Consider the following 19,682-nt stretch of genomic DNA (forward strand, 5'->3'; position numbering starts at 1 on the left):
AAATTGCAAACAAGAACACAAAAAAAATCAACCAAACAGTGACATAAAAGAAAAAAAAAAGACTTGATAAGATACTTTAAAAGCTTTCCTAGAATATTATTTGAGCTTGTAATTATTTTAAAAGGACTTGGCTAATTTACATTTGTGATTTTTTTAAAATACTTCTGCCCTGCCCTGTTGCTAAATGGAGTATGATAGTACTTTGTCAACACTTTTTTTTTTTTCTTTTTCCTTTAGGATTCTGGTACTCATTTGTGTGTAATTGATGACTCTAATGAGCATATGCTTACTGTGTGGGATTGGCAGAGGAAATCAAAAATAGCAGAAATAAAGGTAATTTTTTAACAAATTAATATTCTGAAATACAGGTGGTTTTATTCCCATAAATACAACAGTTTGTGAGACTCTTATGATGTTAGTCAGAAACTGCAACTGTATAATAATGCTGGCTTGTGTAAGGGTACCAAGAAATGGATTTTTAACTTGTATAATGGAAGGGGTTTGCATATTGAAAGGTTTTTAATTTCATTTTGTTCATCCTTAAGAGCTAATTCAAATAAAACGATTATCTGATATTTTCTCAATTTAAAAAAAGTAGATCCTGGGAACTTTAGGAAAGTGAAGTAATGATTCAGCCTGTAGTTGTTAAAAAAAATAAGATACTTTTAGACATTCCTTATTTCATTTTTTCTGAATCAAATTCTGTTCCTTGATTCTCAGCACATATGTGTCTTCTCATTTGAAGTCCTAAATAGATTGCAATCTTGTCTGCTTTCCAGTTTCTTTTTTGAACCTTTCTAAATTTCAGACCAATCAGGTGGGTTCCGAGGTGTTGTGCTCAGTGTTCATGTAAAGTTGATTTCACTGGGAACACTCAATCCTTGGTGTTATGCAGTATCAAGCAAGGAAATATTACACGGATGTGAACCTGAGTATTTTTAAATTTTTTTAAATCATGCTCTACAGGCATATATGTCTATATCATTACAAGCTTGGCATTTCAGATAACAAAATCAGGTTGGTTTGACACATTTTCTTTAGATTATGTTGACCAATACTAATTGTATTCCATTCTGTAAGTTTTAATTCTATGCCAATGTTTTCATGTCTTTGCTGATATTTTAGGTGAAGCTATTTCGCATGTGCCTTGTATTTCCCATTTACTGGTGTTCTGTTTTGACTAATTTTACTCTCCAGGGAGTGCCTTGGTGTTTCAAAATTAATTAAAACAGATTCACCTAGAGCAGGTTGCACAGGATTCTGTCCAGGCAGGTTTTCAGTATCTCCAGAGAAGGAGACTCAACAACCTCTCTGGGCAGCCTGTTTCAAAATCCAGTAGAAACAAATGCATTGATGCATTTAGTTTAGTGTTTTGTAATCATCTCCTCCAGGAGATTTGTCTTCAAAGACAGTTAAGTTGAATATCCGTTAGAAGTTAAGTAAATGACCAGTCAATTTGTTATGTTTGTAAAATCTGTTGGTAAAGGATGAAATGCTCTATGATGTTAGTAATTCAGTAACAGTATATGCAGCCAGTAAAAATACAAAGGTGGGAACCTATGTTTCAGAGTTTTGAATTATGCAGGTTTCTCTTCTTCTTCATGAGGAAGAATAGAGAAAAAGAAAGAACCCGGATGAGTTTTTATAGCATTTCAAAAAGAGAATGGTGGATATATTCCTACTACGTTATCGTTGTCTTACTTGCTCTGTTGCAGCTTTGTTATCCAGAATAGCAAACCAGTCTGTGTAAAAATTAAGTAGGGTTTTCAATCCAAAAATCTTGCCTTTTATATATTATTCATTTTCCTTGGCAGGAAGTCTTAGCTATTCCAGAGAGCAGAAACTTCTGCGATTTGAAAGGGAATGTAAAAACCTGCCTTGTAAACTGAAGTTTAATAAAGATGTTTACATGTGTTTCTAGTAGTTAATGTCCAATCTGAATAAATATTTTTTCTGTTATTATTTCAGACTACAAATGAAGTTGTTCTTGCTATAGAATTCCATCCAACTGATGCAAATACCATAATAACATGTGGAAAGTCTCATATATTTTTCTGGACCTGGAGTGGCAATTCATTATCAAGGAAGCAAGGAATATTTGGGGTAATAATGTCTTGATACCATGACAGTTTTGAATCCATGGAAATCATGTTTTCTATATGTTTCCTTTGTTGTTGCCATGTACTGTTTGAGCAGAGAGGTAAACAAACATAAAAGACTAAATTCTGCTCACATGTATGCAGGGTGTAAGCGTGTGGATACTAATTATGTATTAGTATGTAATATATGTAATTATGTAATATACTAATTATGTAACAACTACAAGAAATTATCCCTCTGTCTTGCTTATTTTGTTTCAGAAATATGAAAAACCCAAATTTGTTCAGTGTTTGGCTTTCTTGGGAAATGGTGATGTGCTCACTGGTGACTCAGGTGGCATAATACTTATATGGGGCAAAACTACTGTAGAAGCTACTCCAGGAAAAGGACCTAAAGGTAGGATACATGTGTTAGTCACAGATTTTAGGTGGTCTGTAGAAGAAAAGGAATAGGGAAACAGGCCTGACTAAGAGCATTCACTTCCTGTAAATAACAGATGGTATTAACTCCTGCAAGACTTATGAATTTGCTGACTTAAGAGCAGTCTAGATTTTCTCAATAATTGAGACTGTGCTTCAAATGAATGAAAACTATTTTATCTAAATGTTTTGCATTAAAAAATGTGGTTAATCAGCTTTCCTTTCATCCTGTGATTTGAAAAAGGCTGTGGGATCAGTTTGAGTATTCTGCAGGCTACCTTTGCCTCTAAAAGTTTATGTTGTACCATGCTTAGTCTCAGAGGAATACCGTTAAGTGGTGAAGCTGACATTAATAGGACTTGGATGTGAAGAAAAATTACACGGCTTAGTTGTACCAGTTACATGAATAACAGTTTCTGGTTTAGCAGACACTCAAGTCTTGCTTGTAAAATATGCTTTAAAAAAAAAACCAACAACACATTTTATTTGAAATTTTAGGGCAAAACTTTTGTGAAAAAGAAAGGGAAATGATTTGTTACCAAACATATGCAGACCTGGCACAGTTGAGCCCTAAGGTAACTCATAAATTCAGTGATAATTTATTTTACTTGGCACCTATTTCAAACACTCTGGTTAAAATTGGTGTGCCAGGAAAACACTCAAGTAAAAAGTAAATTTTTAATGGTAAGTCTGTTTTTGTAGGTTAATCTTTTTGTCTTTTAAGCTAACTGCAGTGGAAAAGTAATTTAACAAGTTATCTGATGTTTAATTTTTAATTTCTTGTGCAAAAATAATTTTTTTCCAGTATAATCTTCAAAGTTGTCAAATAGAACATTTATTTACAAAGGCTAACTAACTATTGGGTTTTTTTGTTGCTTTATCACATTAGATTGGCAACAAGGACTTGATCTCATACTCTTTTTCACAGTGTGAGAGCACAGTGATTGGAGCCACAGGCAGAATCAGCAAAGATAAGCTCATATTTAGTTGGGTAATGTTTTAGACTCTTCTGTGGTTGCTATTTAAAAATGTGCAACACCAGAGTCTTGTTTTGTTTGGTTTTTTAAATACGCTTTCCGATTAGGATGCAAAGGGCTTGTTTTGCTACCCTTGTTGTTTAATTTCCTCATCTCTCATTCTTCCATGTGTTTTCCTTAGCGTAAACTGCTGTCTTGATAGTTGCCAAATACTGCTTGTGCTGTTTTTAAGTGTGGCAACATCCAGCAGTAGATAGTAGGTTCGTGTATCCCAGAAACTTTGCTATAAGTAGTTTACTTTTTATTCCCAAAAGACTGTAGACAACAAGTCTTTGAGTTTCTTTATTAAAATAATTTTACTTCTTTTCTAATAATGACTTGCTAGAGATTTTTTGATTCTAAAACACAGTTTCTCGTGCATCTGAAAAAACTATGTTCCCTTGGATAGCAGAGAAATGAAAGCATTTTGCAAATTGCTGTTCTTGCCTTCACAGTTTGTAGGACAATCAGTCTCAAAAAAGTTTCTCTTCAGAAATGCAGGCCCTTTGTTTTATCTTTTTATCCCGTAAGAAAACACTACCACCTTGTGTTTGCAATACTGATGCAATACTAAGAGCCTGACAATCCAAATGTAATTATTTATTGCACACTTATTTTATTCTTCTGCCAAAAGGCAAAGCTTCTTGTAAGCCCCAGGTGAAAAAGTTATTATTTTCTTTTTGTGCATGTAGGAGTATATCAGATAAGCAGACAAATCAAAGCGCACGATGGCAGTGTGTTCACACTTTGTCAAATGAGGAATGGGATGCTGCTAACTGGAGGTGGGAAAGACCGAAAGATCATCCTGTGGGATCATGATTTGAATCCTGAAAGGGAAATTGAGGTAAGAAAGCGAGAGTGACAAGGAATTTGCCTTGGCTAGCAAGACAGCCTTCCCCACACTCTGGAGGGTGACAGAATACCTTCTGGTTGCTGTTTTTTAAGTGGATGACAATGTTTTATTATAGAGGGGCTTAAATTTATAGGGGCTTCAGTTCTTCTGTGCCTAAGTTGAACAGAAACTTTAAGGGTTTTCTTTCCTCCAAAACTTTTCTTAGGTTTTTTTATTCATCCTGTTTGAGGGGATGTTTGAGGATATTCCTTAGTATCGCCTGTGTTTTTGTTAAGTTACCTGTCTGGAGAAAGACAAGTTACCAACATTTGAGGGTCTTAATAGAACGTTTGACATAAGATGGTAGGATGCATATTGGTATTCTGTAATAATTAATGATTAATAAGCTATGATGAGGAACTTACTTTGAATTTAACCTAAAATAGGTGTTTAGTGAATACATATTTTCTTTGTGATTTACCTATATGGCAGCACTAGGTCAAAGGGGTTGAACTGGAAAAAATTGCATGTTTTGGATTTTAAAATACTTTCTGTTTTTCCCTGATTTTGAAATAATGTATTCTTAAACAGTTCTTCAACCAATGGTTTACTCCTCTTACCTAATGTCCATTTATAGCAACATTTTTTTCTTAACTTATGTAAGTTTGATCTAGAGTTTGTTACTGCCTTAAATCGAATATTGACTAATCTAATATTGAATCTAATATTTAGAAAACATGGATGAGAGAAAGCATTGACTATCATATACAATTCTTAGGCTTAAGTAACATACTCTATTCATATCAGTCTCTTTATTTTCTTTTTGTTAATAATGTTACATTAAAGCTACTTTTTATTTTACCAGAACCCTGACAGATTGATTTTTCTATGTTGTGTGGCTAATATTAGTGTATTTTCTAAGATAAATCGTTTAAAAAAACCAAACAATTGCACACTGTAAAATAAAAAAATGTATTAGAATTCAAGCCTGCAATAAACAAAGTCATTAAAATTCAGAGTCATTGCTGACATAAGGCACATGAACATTTACTTAAGGGTAATCAGGAAGCATTAAGAAAACCAGGAAGCATTTACTGTGTGCTACAAGATTTTTCTTGTTTTTCAAAATGTGTTTTGGAAAGTAAATAGTAACTGTGTATTATTCCTTTCCTTATAAGATGAGTTGTGAGGTTGTGGAGTGCATTTGTTTAGTGTGTTTGACACTTTAAAGCTGTGTAATTTAGTTTGTAATTTTTTCTACTGAGACTTATTAAAATGGCATAAGTGTGATTGTCTTGGAGCCTGATCATCTTGTATGCCTGTACTGAACAGATAGATGAGGTAGGTTTCAGGTCAAGTCCTGATCTAGATTTTACATGATTACATTGTTCCTTTTTACTGGGAGAACTCCAGTTATGGTACTGTCGTTGTGCACTATTTGTGGCCTTCAAAAATGAGTGCTTGTCAAGATGCGTGATGTGGTTCTACAGATGTTTCTTTTCCTAGGTTCCTGATCAGTATGGGACAATCAGAGCAGTAGCAGAAGGAAAAGCAGATCAATTTTTAGTGGGTACTTCACGAAACTTTGTTTTGCGGGGAACGTTTAACGATGGTTTCGTGGTAGAGGTGCAGGTGAGCACAACTGTGTTTTTAAACTATAACCCAAAAATGTAGAGGTTTTCCCTGATGGTGTGTTGTTTTAAGAATCTTCATTTTATTAATAGTTAAATCATATGTGATTTCTTTCTAGGGACATACAGATGAACTCTGGGGACTGGCATCTCATCCTTTCAAAGACTTATTTTTAACATGTGCCCAAGATAGGCAAGTTTGTATGTGGAACTCTGTGGACCACACACTGGAATGGACCAGGCTGCTAGATGTATGTTAACCCTTTAATGTTAAATATAAAACTGAAAAATAGGAAAAAGCAGTGTTCATTTCATATTTTGGCTAGTTCTGTCCTAATATCCAAGCAGAAATATCTTTTTACACAGAAATTTAGGTTTTTTACTTTCAAGGTTGTCTTGTAGTGCATGTCACTGATACATTAAAAGAAAAGCTGTCTGAGGATTAGCATGCTGCTAACTGATTAGTTTTTCCTGTGTCAGTTCACCTCAGATTTTTAGGATAGCTTTGGTATAAGGAGAGGTGTTTGACCCTCAGGAAGCGGATGGGTGAATATGGTGTCTGTCCCTCTCTGTTCAGGAACCGGGGCACTGTGCTGATTTCCATCCCAGTGGAGCAGTGGTCGCGATAGGAACACACTCGGGCAGGTAAACGCCTTTCAACTGAGTTGTGATGATTGAAAGTTTGAAGGACATGGTTTAATATGATGCATATTATAGTTGGAGGTAATTTCCTTTTTATTCTTAATTGCTTGAGGTTATGGAGCCTAAAAAGCTTGGAGGAAGGGGGCAGATCATCTTATATATATGTTAGATGCAGATAGAAGAATTATTTGATTGTTGTTAGGCTGTTTTGGTTTTTTAACAACTCCTTCACAAAAGCTCATGTCTTGATTTTTTTTTTATTTCTTTAACTATTTTCTTTTTTGCAGGGGTTTCCATGAACACCCCTTATTGTCTTTACCAAGTATCATATATTTTAATAATATGTGCATGTTACATTAGTTTGTAAGACAGGTACAGTAGAGATCTTTCTCTTTCCCAGATCAAACACACTTGCAACATTTTAAATTGAGGTGGAGAGGCAAGTAAACAGGCTAGTATTTTGACTTTTGTGTAAGACAGAGTTCAAAATGGCACATTGCTACAGTGAAGTTCTTCCTGAAATACACAAATTGTTGTGTATTTGACATCTGTAAAAGCGCAAGCTGAATCTTTTTAACTCAGGCTTCTTGCAGTGGTGAAAAACGTGTATTTTATTTCATAGTCAAACTCTGGCTTGGTATTATCTCCCAAGAAAGGAGTACCAATGTACCACTTAAAAGAAAAAACCAGGATATTCATAGCATTAGAAAGGTGAGAGGAGCAGATTTTAAATCTACTAGCATTTTATTCTGTTTTTCAGTTATACCTCATGGTTGATAACTTGATAAAATAATGCCTAGTGCATGTAGGAAAATAGGGATTTTTTTTTTGTTAATTTTTTTGTTTGTTTAATTCACCCACTAGAAAGTTTTTTTATACCTAGCCTCATGCCTAAAAACCATTTGAAGATTGTTTTTTTCGAAACTGCTGAGCATGTGCAACACCCTTAAACTTTCCAGGAAAAATGAAATGTTAAATATTTTTAGGAAGTTTTCTTCTCCAAGGTGAAGATGCAGTCTGCACTAAATTCATTAGGTTATAGCATCAGGCTAGAAAACCAAGCTTACCTTCCTAAGAAAAACCTTGCTGAGCTCTTGTGTATTTGATTACCACGTAGTACCTTTCCAATTATTCATCTCTTATAATCATAAAAATTAAATTGAATAAATGTTTCTGTCTTCATTAAACAGAGCAGGACATTCAGGCCTAATAGTACTTGAAACAGGGAAAAGGTGAAAGAAGGTCAGTTTATGTTTCTTCTGAGTTATTAGACATTTTTGAACTTAGATCAAGCACAATTGAGGTATTGCATGGCCAAAGCATTCAGTGTGTTGTTTACTTTTGGTTGACTTTTTTTTCCCTCTCCCAGAGCATTTAATGTTACTTTATAGGTTCAGCACGTTTCAGTTGAAAATCTCAATTTTAATTTACTTGAGGCATCCAGTTTATACTGGGTTCAAGAAGTTTATGATGATGGCCTTGGGGTTTTTTGGCATTTTTTGCCCTGTTCTTCTTGGAACTAAGCAGTTATATTTTCACCATTATTATTTTAGTGTGTTCTGAAATTTCATGATTCAATGATAGGTTTGAGATACACAAATGAAACTGCATTGAAATGAGACCTGGTAAGTGTATAAGTGGATGAGAAATAAGTGGAGCTGTGAGTCAAGATAAACAAAACAGTTTTAAAATTACTGCCTAACCAGCAGGATCATGTAGTGCTTTATGTGCCAGATAATCTGGTCCAAGGGAGTTATTTCTCAAGGAATGAGAGCAGCCTGATATATCTCGATTAACGTAGGAGAAAATAACCTCAAACCCATAACAAATAATTTAATAATTTGATTCACAGCCCAAAAATCTTAAAGCAAATATTAAATTAGTCTAATGTGTTTAGAACTCAATAAACCCAAACCTTGGATGTGTCTATTACCTTCTAGTGCTGCTCAGCTTCCAGTACAGAGGTCAGTAAGACAGGGGCAGAGAATGGAGCACTAAGAAAGTTGGATTTGGTGGCTGAAATTGTAACATCTAAAGAAAACTGGATTTGCTGCGTCTCTTCCCGTTTTTGTCTGTTGTTTCAGTGCTGTGTTTTTTATTAGGCCAAGCGTCATGCTTTTGGTGTGTATTTCATGTATCACTTCCCATAATGAGTGTTTTGGTATCACTTCCCTTTTTGGGCTGTCTGCAAATGGTCTACTGCAGGTTTTGTTACCACTTCTTTAAATACCTGCTGTGTGCCTGATCATCAGTAGTTTGGAAGTAAGCCTGGTTTGGAGAGAACTAATACTTTTTGTGGATCCTGCTGTTTGCTGAAAAGGCACAGCTGGAAAACTAAAAAGGGACAGCTATCCTGGTAGAAATCCTACCACAGAAGTGGGTTCTTCAAGGCACTATGCAGATCCTTTTGCCATGCTGCTATGTGACTTATCATATAGCATATCTTGAGTGCTAAGCATATGAGTATTCAAAGGCACTGCAGAAAAAAAGACTTAACAAGAGTCTTACAAAACTGCTAACATTATTAAGAAAAGTTAAAGGCTGAAGGGTGTTGTAAGCCAGAGCCACAGGGAAGTGAATCAGGCAGTAGAGCTACCGAGATTTATATAGTTCAGCATCTGTTGTTGTATTAAGATGAAGAAGCCTAAATATCCGAGGGAACCTTGTAAGGTGGGTTGGTTTGTGCACTCTGATTAATGTCTGGCAAGTTCAGCATTCAGTATTAACTAAACATGGGAATTGCAGGTGTAAGTGCAAAAATATATTGCTACTTAGGAATACTGTTTCCCTGGTGATTTAATCAGAAAAATTCTACATTTACAGATGTGAATTATCAGTAATGCACGTCCGTCATGGGTAGAATTTGTTTTCTAAAAGAGAGTGGTTTAAGGCATTTCTGTTCCTAAAAGCATAGACTTTTTTTTTAGATAGGTTATTAGTATTTTTTTAAAGCAAAGGTATGGGAAAACAAGAAACAAATGAAAATTGCTCAAGTTTTTCATGTGAACTCACAAACAGTAACAATTGGGAGAAGAATCAAATAAAATCAGAAAAAGTGAAAGAGACACTATCTAAGGGCACTGGAATACCATTCATCCATTTATTTCATCCAATCTATGGATCAGAACTTCACTTGGAAGCCAAGATTTGCATTTCCCAGCCCTTAAGAGTTTTTCTGGGTCAGCTGCCATTTGCATGTTGCATACCTTCTCGTGGGAAGGAAGATCTTCTGAAACACAGTCTCAAGGTGGACCCCAGCTATTTGCAAGAAGGGCGTATGTGTGGCATGCCAATGAAATGCTGTAGCTGCTGTACTGGAGACACATTTCATGGAGATGGACTTTCATGCTGGCGGTTGCAGTGTTTGCCACGGCATTGGAAGGGCTTGGAAGATTAAAGAGAGCATTTCTGATTATAGATTACAGCTGTGGAAGCATCAAGAAATGGCTGTACTACATGTGACCAGTGTTTCCTTTCTTAAATTATTATCAAAATCGTCACAGTGCACTGACTGTTTCCTTGGACAGCTAGGATTGCTGCCAGTATCTCCTGTTCAGAAGAATTTTTAGAGAGGGACTGATGTCACAAAATGCTTTCTCCAGATGCCAAATGCAGTTTAGTGTGCACTCTTAAGAGCAGCAGATGTTTTGCATTGTGTTTGATACCTCTGTGCTTTAAGTAAAATAGGGATGGTTTGCATATTTTTTCTGGCTGCATTTTAGGCTTTGGGTATTTTTCATTTTACGTAATGCTAATGGGAGGATTATCTGATTCAGGTGACGGCCTCAAAGAACAAACCTAAACAACCAGTCTCAGGGCCAGCATCAAGAGGCATGCCCCTGCTGCAGCAGCCTCCCTGCTCGGCCCTGGTTATGTATTTTGGGACAAAGGTGGCTGAGCCCTTCCCTCGGCTGTCTGGCAAAACTGCTGTGCAACACAGTCACCTGTGGGAGAGTGTGGGAAGGGGGGTACCCATCTGCTTTGTGGAAGAAGGCTGCTTTTGGTTGTTACTGTGCTGATCATCAGTTTTTAAATACAGGCACTCCAGCTATGCTGCTCAGGATAAGCAAACAGGCATCACGCTATGTCATCTTGATAGATAAATAGATTTTGCTGTTTTGGGGATTTTTTTTTTGTTTTGTTTTTTAAATTTATTTTAGTTTGTTCTTTAATATCCACACCCCTCTCAGGGTTATCAGCCAGGTAACATTTTAGTGAAGCATTTGTCAGGGCCAAAGGGTGACATAGTTTGAACTAAATAGCAGAATAGCAACTTTTAACTCCTAATCTGTTCAGAGAACCTGCAAAGCTTCAGTAGATTTCAGTGTAGATTGGATATCAAAATCCTAGAGGATTACATCAGAGAGACTCAGCATGTTTTCTACTGCTTTCCAGCGCAAACATGTTAGCTGTTTTCCACTAGTTCCATCTCTCTTGCACACAGATTATTCAGCAGTCCATGGCATATGGGGTTGGGTTTTCTTTATGTGTATGTTGTTTAATTTCTTTCGTGTGGTTCTCTAAACACAAGCTGATTCTAAGCCATTGGGACCAAGCTGCTTTCCAGATGCCTAGCTGTCAGACACTGGATGAGCACAAGCTGGAATCTCATCTCCATCCATAGAAAGCAGCAATGTGTGTTATTGTTCCTGGAGTTTATTTTACAGCTTTGTTACGATCCTAGATTTAGCAATGTTCCACTGGGTTCACTGTGATACAAAGGGTGGAATTGCCTTGCTCGTTTCCACAGTGTATAAACTCACCGTTTACCATTAGGGATAGAAACCTGGCTGTGAAATCAAAAGTTGGGAGCAAAGACATTAAATTCCCAGTACAGCTTCAGGGTATTCAGTCATAATGACACCTTCTGTTTTCATTATCTACATGTATGAATATATATTTTTATTAAATTGTCATTGTCTCTCTGTTGCTAATGTTCACTCTATTTAACTGTTAAGTGGAGATGAGAACCACTGCAAAATGCTCAGGTTCTGCTGATCTTGCACATCTTGCTGTCAGTGGCCATTTCAGTGTATGTGCCAGCAAGTTTTTGTAAGCATCTCTGGGCTTTTTGCATGTGCCTCATAAATAATACTGCAGGTTAAAAGTTACTGCTAAATAATAAAAAAATGCAATTAATTACCGTAGTTATAAATCATCCAACCAATTAAGAAATTAAAAAATAAAGTGGTAGGTTATGAACCATCAAATTTTAGTGAATTCCTTCTTATGTTGATAAAATTATTCATAGAAGTGGAAAGGACTGAGAAGAAAATACCAAATTAGAATATAATTTGTGTTTAAAATGAGTTTGAAAATGTTTTCCACTTTCACTTACTACTTCTATTTTTATTTTTTTAACTTTGCTTCATAAAAATTGAAAGGTCAGTTTTTGTATCAAAGTTGCTCCTCAAAATAGGGAAGAACTAGAATAAAATTCAGCTGTAGCCTTGAGCCTTCGTGATGATAAGATGCAGTCATGTTATCTGTTTGGCATGTTTATCATCCAGTAGAAATTTTGGTGATTGCTACAGTGGTCAGGGGAGGGGGAAAAAACTGAACTCTATTTAGAATCTTTTATCTATTCTTCACTGAAACTTGTATCGCTTTGTGAACCAGGAAAGTGTTCCATTAAAAACAGATGTTCGCTGTGCTACCCTTGAGGGGATAGCTTGAGAACATGAAGGCAGGCAGTGATTATTGCTCTTTTCCTTGTTTTCTTGTTTAGTGAAAGTGATACTCATTGGAATTCTCCTCTCTCTAGGTGGTTTGTTTTGGACGCTGAAACGAGGGATCTGGTTTCAATACACACTGATGGCAATGAACAGCTTTCGGTGATGCGCTACTCAGTAGGTAGGCAGACTTGTACATGGAGAATAATTCTGATCAATCACATATATGTTCTGTTAAATGATGGTAAACTAATCCCCAGTCACTAGAAAGGACACAGCTTTGAAAAAATTGTTTCAGATACTTAATATGTAACTGTGTATTTTGCTTACAAGTTTGTTTGCGTGTGCTACATCTTGGAGTTTTGTAACTACAAAAGTTGCCATTGCCTTTCTCAGCCTTTCCTTCATGTTACGCGGTGCTGTCGTAATAAATGTTAACTTTGCTCCAAGAAAAAATAAAAGTTCTTAACTACATAGTTGACAGATTAACAGAAAAGTCTGTAAAAAACTTAATATTTCAGTGATATTTTAATATACTTCTTAGTTGGTTTTCAGGTTTATTAATGCAAAACGATAAAACTAAGCTCCTGTCTGTCTGACAGTCAGAGCTATTTGTCAAGTATTTGCTAAGGGATTATGTGGAGTCCAAGCCAGTATTGAGTCTCCTCTTCAGGCGTGACATGAAAAATCATCAGAGGCTGACTCCTCTCTCTGTTAAAACAAGATGGAAGAACACCCTTGTAAATCTTCTTCTTGTTTGCTTTTGGCTAACATGGAATGTCAGTGAGCAAAATGTTCCTCTGCTGCTGCTGCTGCATATGCCAAGCACAGCAATTTATTTTAAATCACTGATATTCATTGACACTAGAGGTGTTCAATCATGATTCATGGCAGCTTTTGTCCACATACTTTTTTTAAATGGAGACAATGTAGATTAGAAAACTGCTTATAATGTTTGAATGTCCGACATCTTTAGACATTATTTAGTGATGATTTATATGCAGTCCACACCTCCAAAGTTAAGGTGTCCATAGAGTAAATACTGTTCTGCATTTTTATGATGCAGAAAACTCAATTCTGCCTCCTGTCAACAGCTTTCAGAAATCCAGTGCAATCTGAGGATTTATATCCTGGCCATTGGACACTGACTCTAAAAAAAGCAGAAATGAATGAACTTGCCCAAAAACCATACCCAAAAAGTAAACAGATACTGACTGAAAAACAGCATAATATAAACAGTTATGAATCCTTCAATACAATTCATAAGCAGTAGGTTAACTGAGACTGTTGTCTTAGCGATGTCTGAAATAATTAAAATTCAGAAAACAAACATTCTATTAATTTATATCAAATATTCTGTGTTGTAGATGGCACCTTACTTGCAGTTGGATCCCATGACAACTTCATTTACCTCTACGTAGTAACAGAAAATGGAAGAAAGTATAGCAGATATGGAAAATGCAATGTAAGTTTTGGAGCACATATAATCATCAGTTCTTGCATTTTGATGTTATACATACACTATGATGGTTAAGTAATGAAACCCTTTCCAGACTGATGCTTTTCCCTTTTGGTTAAATGTTTGACAGGGATTTTTTCAGCATTTGATTGATTTGGAACTTCAATCTAATGGGTACCATAACTCTTGGTGTTCAGTGATCACTTTTGCATCAAATATGACTAATTTATCAGACTATTGCCTGTTTCTCTAAAAAAGGAAATTAGCAGTAAGATGGAGAAATGCCTTGCACCTGTATGCTGAAACTCTTTCAAGGAAAATATTACATTTGTTTGGGGGTATTTTCCCCCTATTGGTAAAGTACTTCTTGAACCAACATATGGTGGTGGAATTCCGTTAGAACATGTACTTTTAGAGACTGTGAATGTACACTATTTTCAGCTGTAATTGTTACTACCAAACTTGAAATTGAAGGATATGGCCCAGGATAAATAGATCTAAGTGTAGCACAAGTAGTGGCATTTATATTAGTCATTACACTTAGATGAGGTTGTCCCAGTGCTAAAGAGATACGCTATTTTTTCCTTAAGTGTTTGGTTATCTAACATTCTGGTCTTAAGTTCAGCTATCTCTTTAGGGTAGTGGAAATATTTACAAAAAGAACACGTGAAACTTAATGGGATTTGGGTGCAAATTACATCGTAAGAACAGGTTCACGTTTGAAATGTGACACATGCTGCTAGAGCATGTGGGTCCAGAGCAGCCTGTGTGCAGCTGCCGTGGGGGGCACAGGGCTGCCAGGGCAATCAGCAGCAGTGGGTTTGCCCCATCCCTGCAGTGTGCAGGCTGACAGGGCGGGCTCAGCGCTGCCATGGGATGCAGCTGGGCAGGAAGGCTGGTGGGTGTTCTGGGGACTCCTCACTGTGGGGTGGGGTGAGCCAGGGTATGCTGCAGCCCCTGAGCAGGGTGATGATGAGGTTACCCCATACCACAATGGTTGTGAGATGAGAAATTGAATCTGCAGCCTTCTGCAGGAGCTCAGGCAATGGGGAAAGGGCTGAGCCTGCAGGGAGCTTAGACCAGGGCCCCAGTGGGGCTAGTGGGGATGGCAATGGATGACTGCACCTTAGTACAACGTTTCACCTCATCACTTATTTTTTTAACCATAGAATATAAAATATCTCAGAGATGGCTAATCCTAACATACATAATATTTAGCTTACTATGTACTTCAAGGTCTCTGTGAGCTCTTTGAAGATGCATGAGCATTTATTTCTGTATATCGTATCTATTATGTGTCAAGAGGGAGCATATTGTAACTTAAACCATCATCTGTATGTCCCTCTGTCCCTCTACCTTGGCAGGAAAGGGGTTTATAAAAATTAGAGTGGGAGAATTGAGCATTGTTATACTCAGGCAGAAGTGTTAAGGCCTTAAAGGAGATTTCTTTTATCCCATTTTTTTTAGTCTGAGTGACTGCATGTAGAAGACATTGGCAACCTGGTTTCTGCCGGGGCTGAGCTCCCCCGACCCCTCCAGCCTGTGCAGAAGGCAGTGACATGTAGCTGTGAGGCTGCTGATCCGATTTCATGCACCCTGTGCCTGCCCTCTGCTTCCTGCCAGCATGCTGGCGGGTCCGTACCAGTTTGATGCTAAGCAGGGAGACACCCAGGCGTGCTCGGGACCGGGAGCGCTCTCCTGGCACTGCATCTTTCTGGCATTCTGTCATTCAGTAGCCTTGCGGGTGACCTCCAAGTAGTATGACTCAGTCCTCCTGGTAGTCAACTTCTGGTTGTTTCTTCCAACTTGAATGCATTACTCGAATACTTTCAGAAGGATTTTATCTCCTGAAGCAGCATTAGCTTGTGCATGAGGGCTGTATGCCCACTGTTACGTTTAAATCCCCTCTCAGTCATAACCAGGCATTCTGCTGCTGCTAGAGAGGCAAGTCTGCGACCTGTGAGCCTGTTTCCACGGTGAGGGATAGTGCTGGCTGGGATCAGAATTTCAGATGAGCCTAAACAACGGTTTTGACTAGTGCAGCTGTTTTTTGAGGGCTCCAGCTATGCAGTCAGCAGTTTGAAGGTATGGGCTGGGGTATGAACTTCCAGCATGTCAGCAGTTCCTGGGTGGCTGGTGCTGTCTCTGTTTGCCTTACATCAGAGAGAACTTAGCAAAAGAGGAGCAAATGCTGTGCATTTATGGAGAGGGCTGTGGGGTGAAAGCCACACAGGCAGCCACACTAAAGTATTTAATGCACTGGACTTGACCTGAAATGATTTGTGTGGCTCTCCTATAGGCTATGGGCATTTTGAACCTTGCACCACTCAAGTCTGAAACAGATAAACATTGCCAATGAAGGAGAGGATTTCTGTTTAGTCAGATAGTTTTATTATCCAGTGATAATATGAATCATTACATTCACTGTATATAAAGGTACAGAAAAGAAGAGAGTAAAATGTTGCCTTATCAGTGGGGAGCTACCAAAGAAAGATTTTAATAGAAAACAGGATCCTCCTATTGAAAATATGATAACAATGTTATATTCCAGTTCATCATTTGGTGATCGCTTGCCTGAAGGGATTTTGCAGCCTAGAGCCCCCTGGCCAATTGCTTTGTTGCTTGCCCTGCAGCCCCCAGGAATTTTAACAGCTGCCAAATGTCTGGCAGGATTTACTAAATGACTGACCAATTCTTTTCCATGTTGGAATTCAATTGCATATTCGAAGACTTGAAAAATAAGGGGAGGGGGAAGAAAAAATCCTAACCAATTGTGCACTTTTTATTTGTTTAATACCAAGTTTGCAAGTCAATATCATATATCTCACCCATGACTGCAAAGCAGTTATGTCAATACACTGTTCTCTGCTTGAGGGAGAGACTAGTTCATAAGTAAATAAATCATAAAGGCTAGCTTTTCTCCTAAATGTTTTTGCAGTCTCTCACAGAGGCTGGGAACAGGGAGACAGGACATGGACGTATTTCTACATATAATTCTGGAAGCAATCGACATCTCTTAGAGTTCTGTGTGGAAGCAATTGGTGTGGTGGGTGAGCTGGCAGCCAGTGCAGTGCTTCGGCATGGCCCTGGCATGGCCAGTGCAGACTGGGCCATGAGACCCTGGGCCATTCAGGCTGAGGGACACCATCTTCATAATGCCCCCTGAGAGAGGGAGATAAATTGACTTGAATCATTCAAGAAAATGCCATTTTGTTGCCTGGCGGAATGACTAGGAAGGGGAGGAAATAGATGGACTTAGAAGAGGAAGAGGAGCAGTGAGAAGAAATGGAAGGGTGGAGGAAGAAAAGAGTGACATGGATGTCACTTTTATTAATTTCCTACCCTTTCCTCTACAGGAAATAAATTATTCCTACCTTATACAAATTTTTGGCTTTTCTGGAGCCTTTACTATTATTATTTTTGTTGTTGTTATTATTTTTATTATTACTACCATCAAAAAAGTCTGTGCACAGGAAAAATATTTCGACCAGCTGGATTTATCTTCTCCCTCAAAACCCCAGATGGGTGTTTAGCCCTCAGTGTGCTCTTTATGGTAATAACTAAGCAACTAGACCAGAGGTTTTTGATTCTTAATATAGATGACCCCGTGCCTATACGGAGGACAGCTTTCAAAGCTGGCACTAACATGTGTGCAGTGTAAGAAGCACAGCAGAAACTTTTTAAAAGCTTAGAAGAGTATTCTTGTAACACCAGGTCATGATCTTGTACTTTTTACATTGTGGTTGTTAACCAAGGTATCCTTGGTTTTTAGGGTGAGCAAAGGTTATTTGCATGTGTGTGCATTTAATGGAAGTTATTTTAAATGAACAGAGAAATAAGAGTTCTGTCACTTTTTTGTTGGGCTCTAAAAATGATCCTGTGCAAGTTACTTGCTTTTCTCAATTAGTAGCAATGTGTATGTTCCTAATTCACATATAAATTTTTAGTTCATCCATATTTTAGCATAATGCCTTCTAGCAGTAAATCATTCTGGAGTCCAAGAGGGACACGATTTACAAGGGAAGAGTGGGAGAGGCCTGCATTTGTTTAGCTGTCAGTGAGTGTGGCACTGTGAGTAAGGAAGGAGCCTTTAAAAGAACACAAGTGAATTGCAGCAGACCTGGGGTGGGTGGGGAGGTGATTTTTTTTTTGCTGTTAGCTGTCCCATCTGTGGGTGCAACTTCTGCTTCACTTTCCACTAAAGTAGGTGTTTCACACTGCTGTTACTGCATTCTTCTCCAGGGACATTCCAGCTATATTACACACCTTGACTGGTCCCCGGACAACAAGTATATAATGTCAAACTCAGGAGACTATGAAATACTATACTGTAAGTATGAAATTAAATAGACTGGAAACAGAAATATGTATAAACTGTCAGAATATTTAGAAAAATATGTTTGATCAGGGCTGTACAAAATGCTTACTGACAAAGGGACCAATTTGAACTTGTGTAACCTGATATCTTGATGTTATTCAGAGCTGTGTATTACCTAATGGCAATGCCAAATATAGCTTACTTCTTTACAAGGTCATAAACATTTTGATGTTGGCCCAAAGTTCTGTAGATTGAAAATAATATATACAGTTGTCTAATTGATGTCAACAATACCAGTTATTTTGGGGGAATAAAATTAGTAGGTCTGTGCCACAGTTCTGTGGTTTCTTGTTTGAAACTTCTCTTGGCTGGTGGTGTTGAAAACTAAGCAAAGCAATATTGCTACTTTAATAAGTTAGTGGAAATAATGGTTTTGGGTTTGTCTTTTTTTTAATATGTGAAAATATGAATTTAATATATAATGGCTGTGTCAGAAATGCAACTTGAGTAGTGCATATCAGTCTGTTTTTAAATTGGTTTTTGTATTCTTGTCTTCTTACAACTTTTAACTAGATCCAAGAGGACTGCAGTACAGACAAGAATAGCCAGCAATTTAAATATCTGTCCCCTTAACATGTTTTTTCTGCCTGTCACACTTAAGTTTCAAATCTATCAAAATAGATAGTGCAATCTATCAAAAGGACATGTCGGTGCTTTAATTTCATGTATAAGGAAGAAAAGAGCTGTGACCCATTAGTAGTGGCCTAGTGTATTACAAGATGGACAATCTTTCCTAGTTAAAAGTTGAAAAGCAGTCTAAGGTTTCTCTGGCAGTAGTTGCTCACTGTTTTAAAAGCAGAACTTCCTGAATGACTGATTGAATTTTAGCACATCGGTGGAGCTGGTAGGAGGAAGAAATTATTATATTGCAGACTTTTATTAAAGCATTTTATTGAGCTGGTAGCAGGGTACTCAAGCTGCAGGGAGGTTATGCTATCAGAAGAGGGAAATGAGAAGTAAATATGACTCATAAAAACCAAGTAAAGCTTCAAGTATCTGGAATTTCATAAACGTACTGGTCTGTCTTTGCCTCTACAATGTAATTCCAGATTGGTTTTAAGATGCATTTATTTACTGTATTAGCATCTTCAAAGAGCATGTGTGTAAATATAATTTTGCATTGCTTCATTCATCATTCACTTTGTTTTTACAGGGGACATTCCAAGTGGCTGTAAGCTAATCAGGAATCGTTCTGACTGTAAGGATATAGATTGGACAACATATACTTGTGTGCTAGGCTTCCAGGTTTTTGGTAAGCACTGTTTAACTTGCTTTTAAGCTATCCATGCTGTGCTTGTGTTTTTGTTTGCTTCAGTTTGTCATTAGAGGTACACTGTTAATGATTATTAGGGATGGTGCTGAGATCACAGACCAAAGAGACTGACCACAATATTTGTCTGAAATAAAGAGCACCGGATGTTCTACAGACAACGTGCAATTGGTTTCTGTTTAGTTCTTGAAGTTTGAGATTTGACTTTTCTGCTGTCATTTTAGGCTACCACTTTTAGACGCAGAAAGCTTATATTTTAAAGT

At 37.3% G+C, this 19,682-nt stretch overlaps 1 protein-coding gene across 3 annotated transcripts in view; it reads left to right on the plus strand.

The window, feature by feature from the left end:
* The window catches only part of EML4 (EMAP like 4), a 153,085-nt gene that overhangs the window by 125,892 nt on the left and 7,511 nt on the right, over window positions 1–19,682 (plus strand). For all 3 annotated transcript variants that reach the window (XM_027750293.2, XM_027750290.2, XM_027750294.2), the window contains 11 exons: window positions 238–333; window positions 1,969–2,103; window positions 2,361–2,496; window positions 4,228–4,379; window positions 5,874–5,999; window positions 6,118–6,249; window positions 6,576–6,643; window positions 12,405–12,493; window positions 13,680–13,777; window positions 18,014–18,101; window positions 19,303–19,401. In XM_027750293.2, coding sequence (XP_027606094.1) covers window positions 238–333; window positions 1,969–2,103; window positions 2,361–2,496; window positions 4,228–4,379; window positions 5,874–5,999; window positions 6,118–6,249; window positions 6,576–6,643; window positions 12,405–12,493; window positions 13,680–13,777; window positions 18,014–18,101; window positions 19,303–19,401 — 1,219 coding nt within the window. The remainder of the gene's footprint in view (window positions 1–237; window positions 334–1,968; window positions 2,104–2,360; window positions 2,497–4,227; window positions 4,380–5,873; window positions 6,000–6,117; window positions 6,250–6,575; window positions 6,644–12,404; window positions 12,494–13,679; window positions 13,778–18,013; window positions 18,102–19,302; window positions 19,402–19,682) is intronic.

This window comes from Pipra filicauda, unplaced genomic scaffold, assembly GCF_003945595.2.
Source record: "Pipra filicauda isolate LSUMZ 115617 unplaced genomic scaffold, ASM394559v2 scaffold51_size4534324_pilon, whole genome shotgun sequence".
Lineage (NCBI taxonomy): Eukaryota > Metazoa > Chordata > Aves > Passeriformes > Pipridae > Pipra > Pipra filicauda.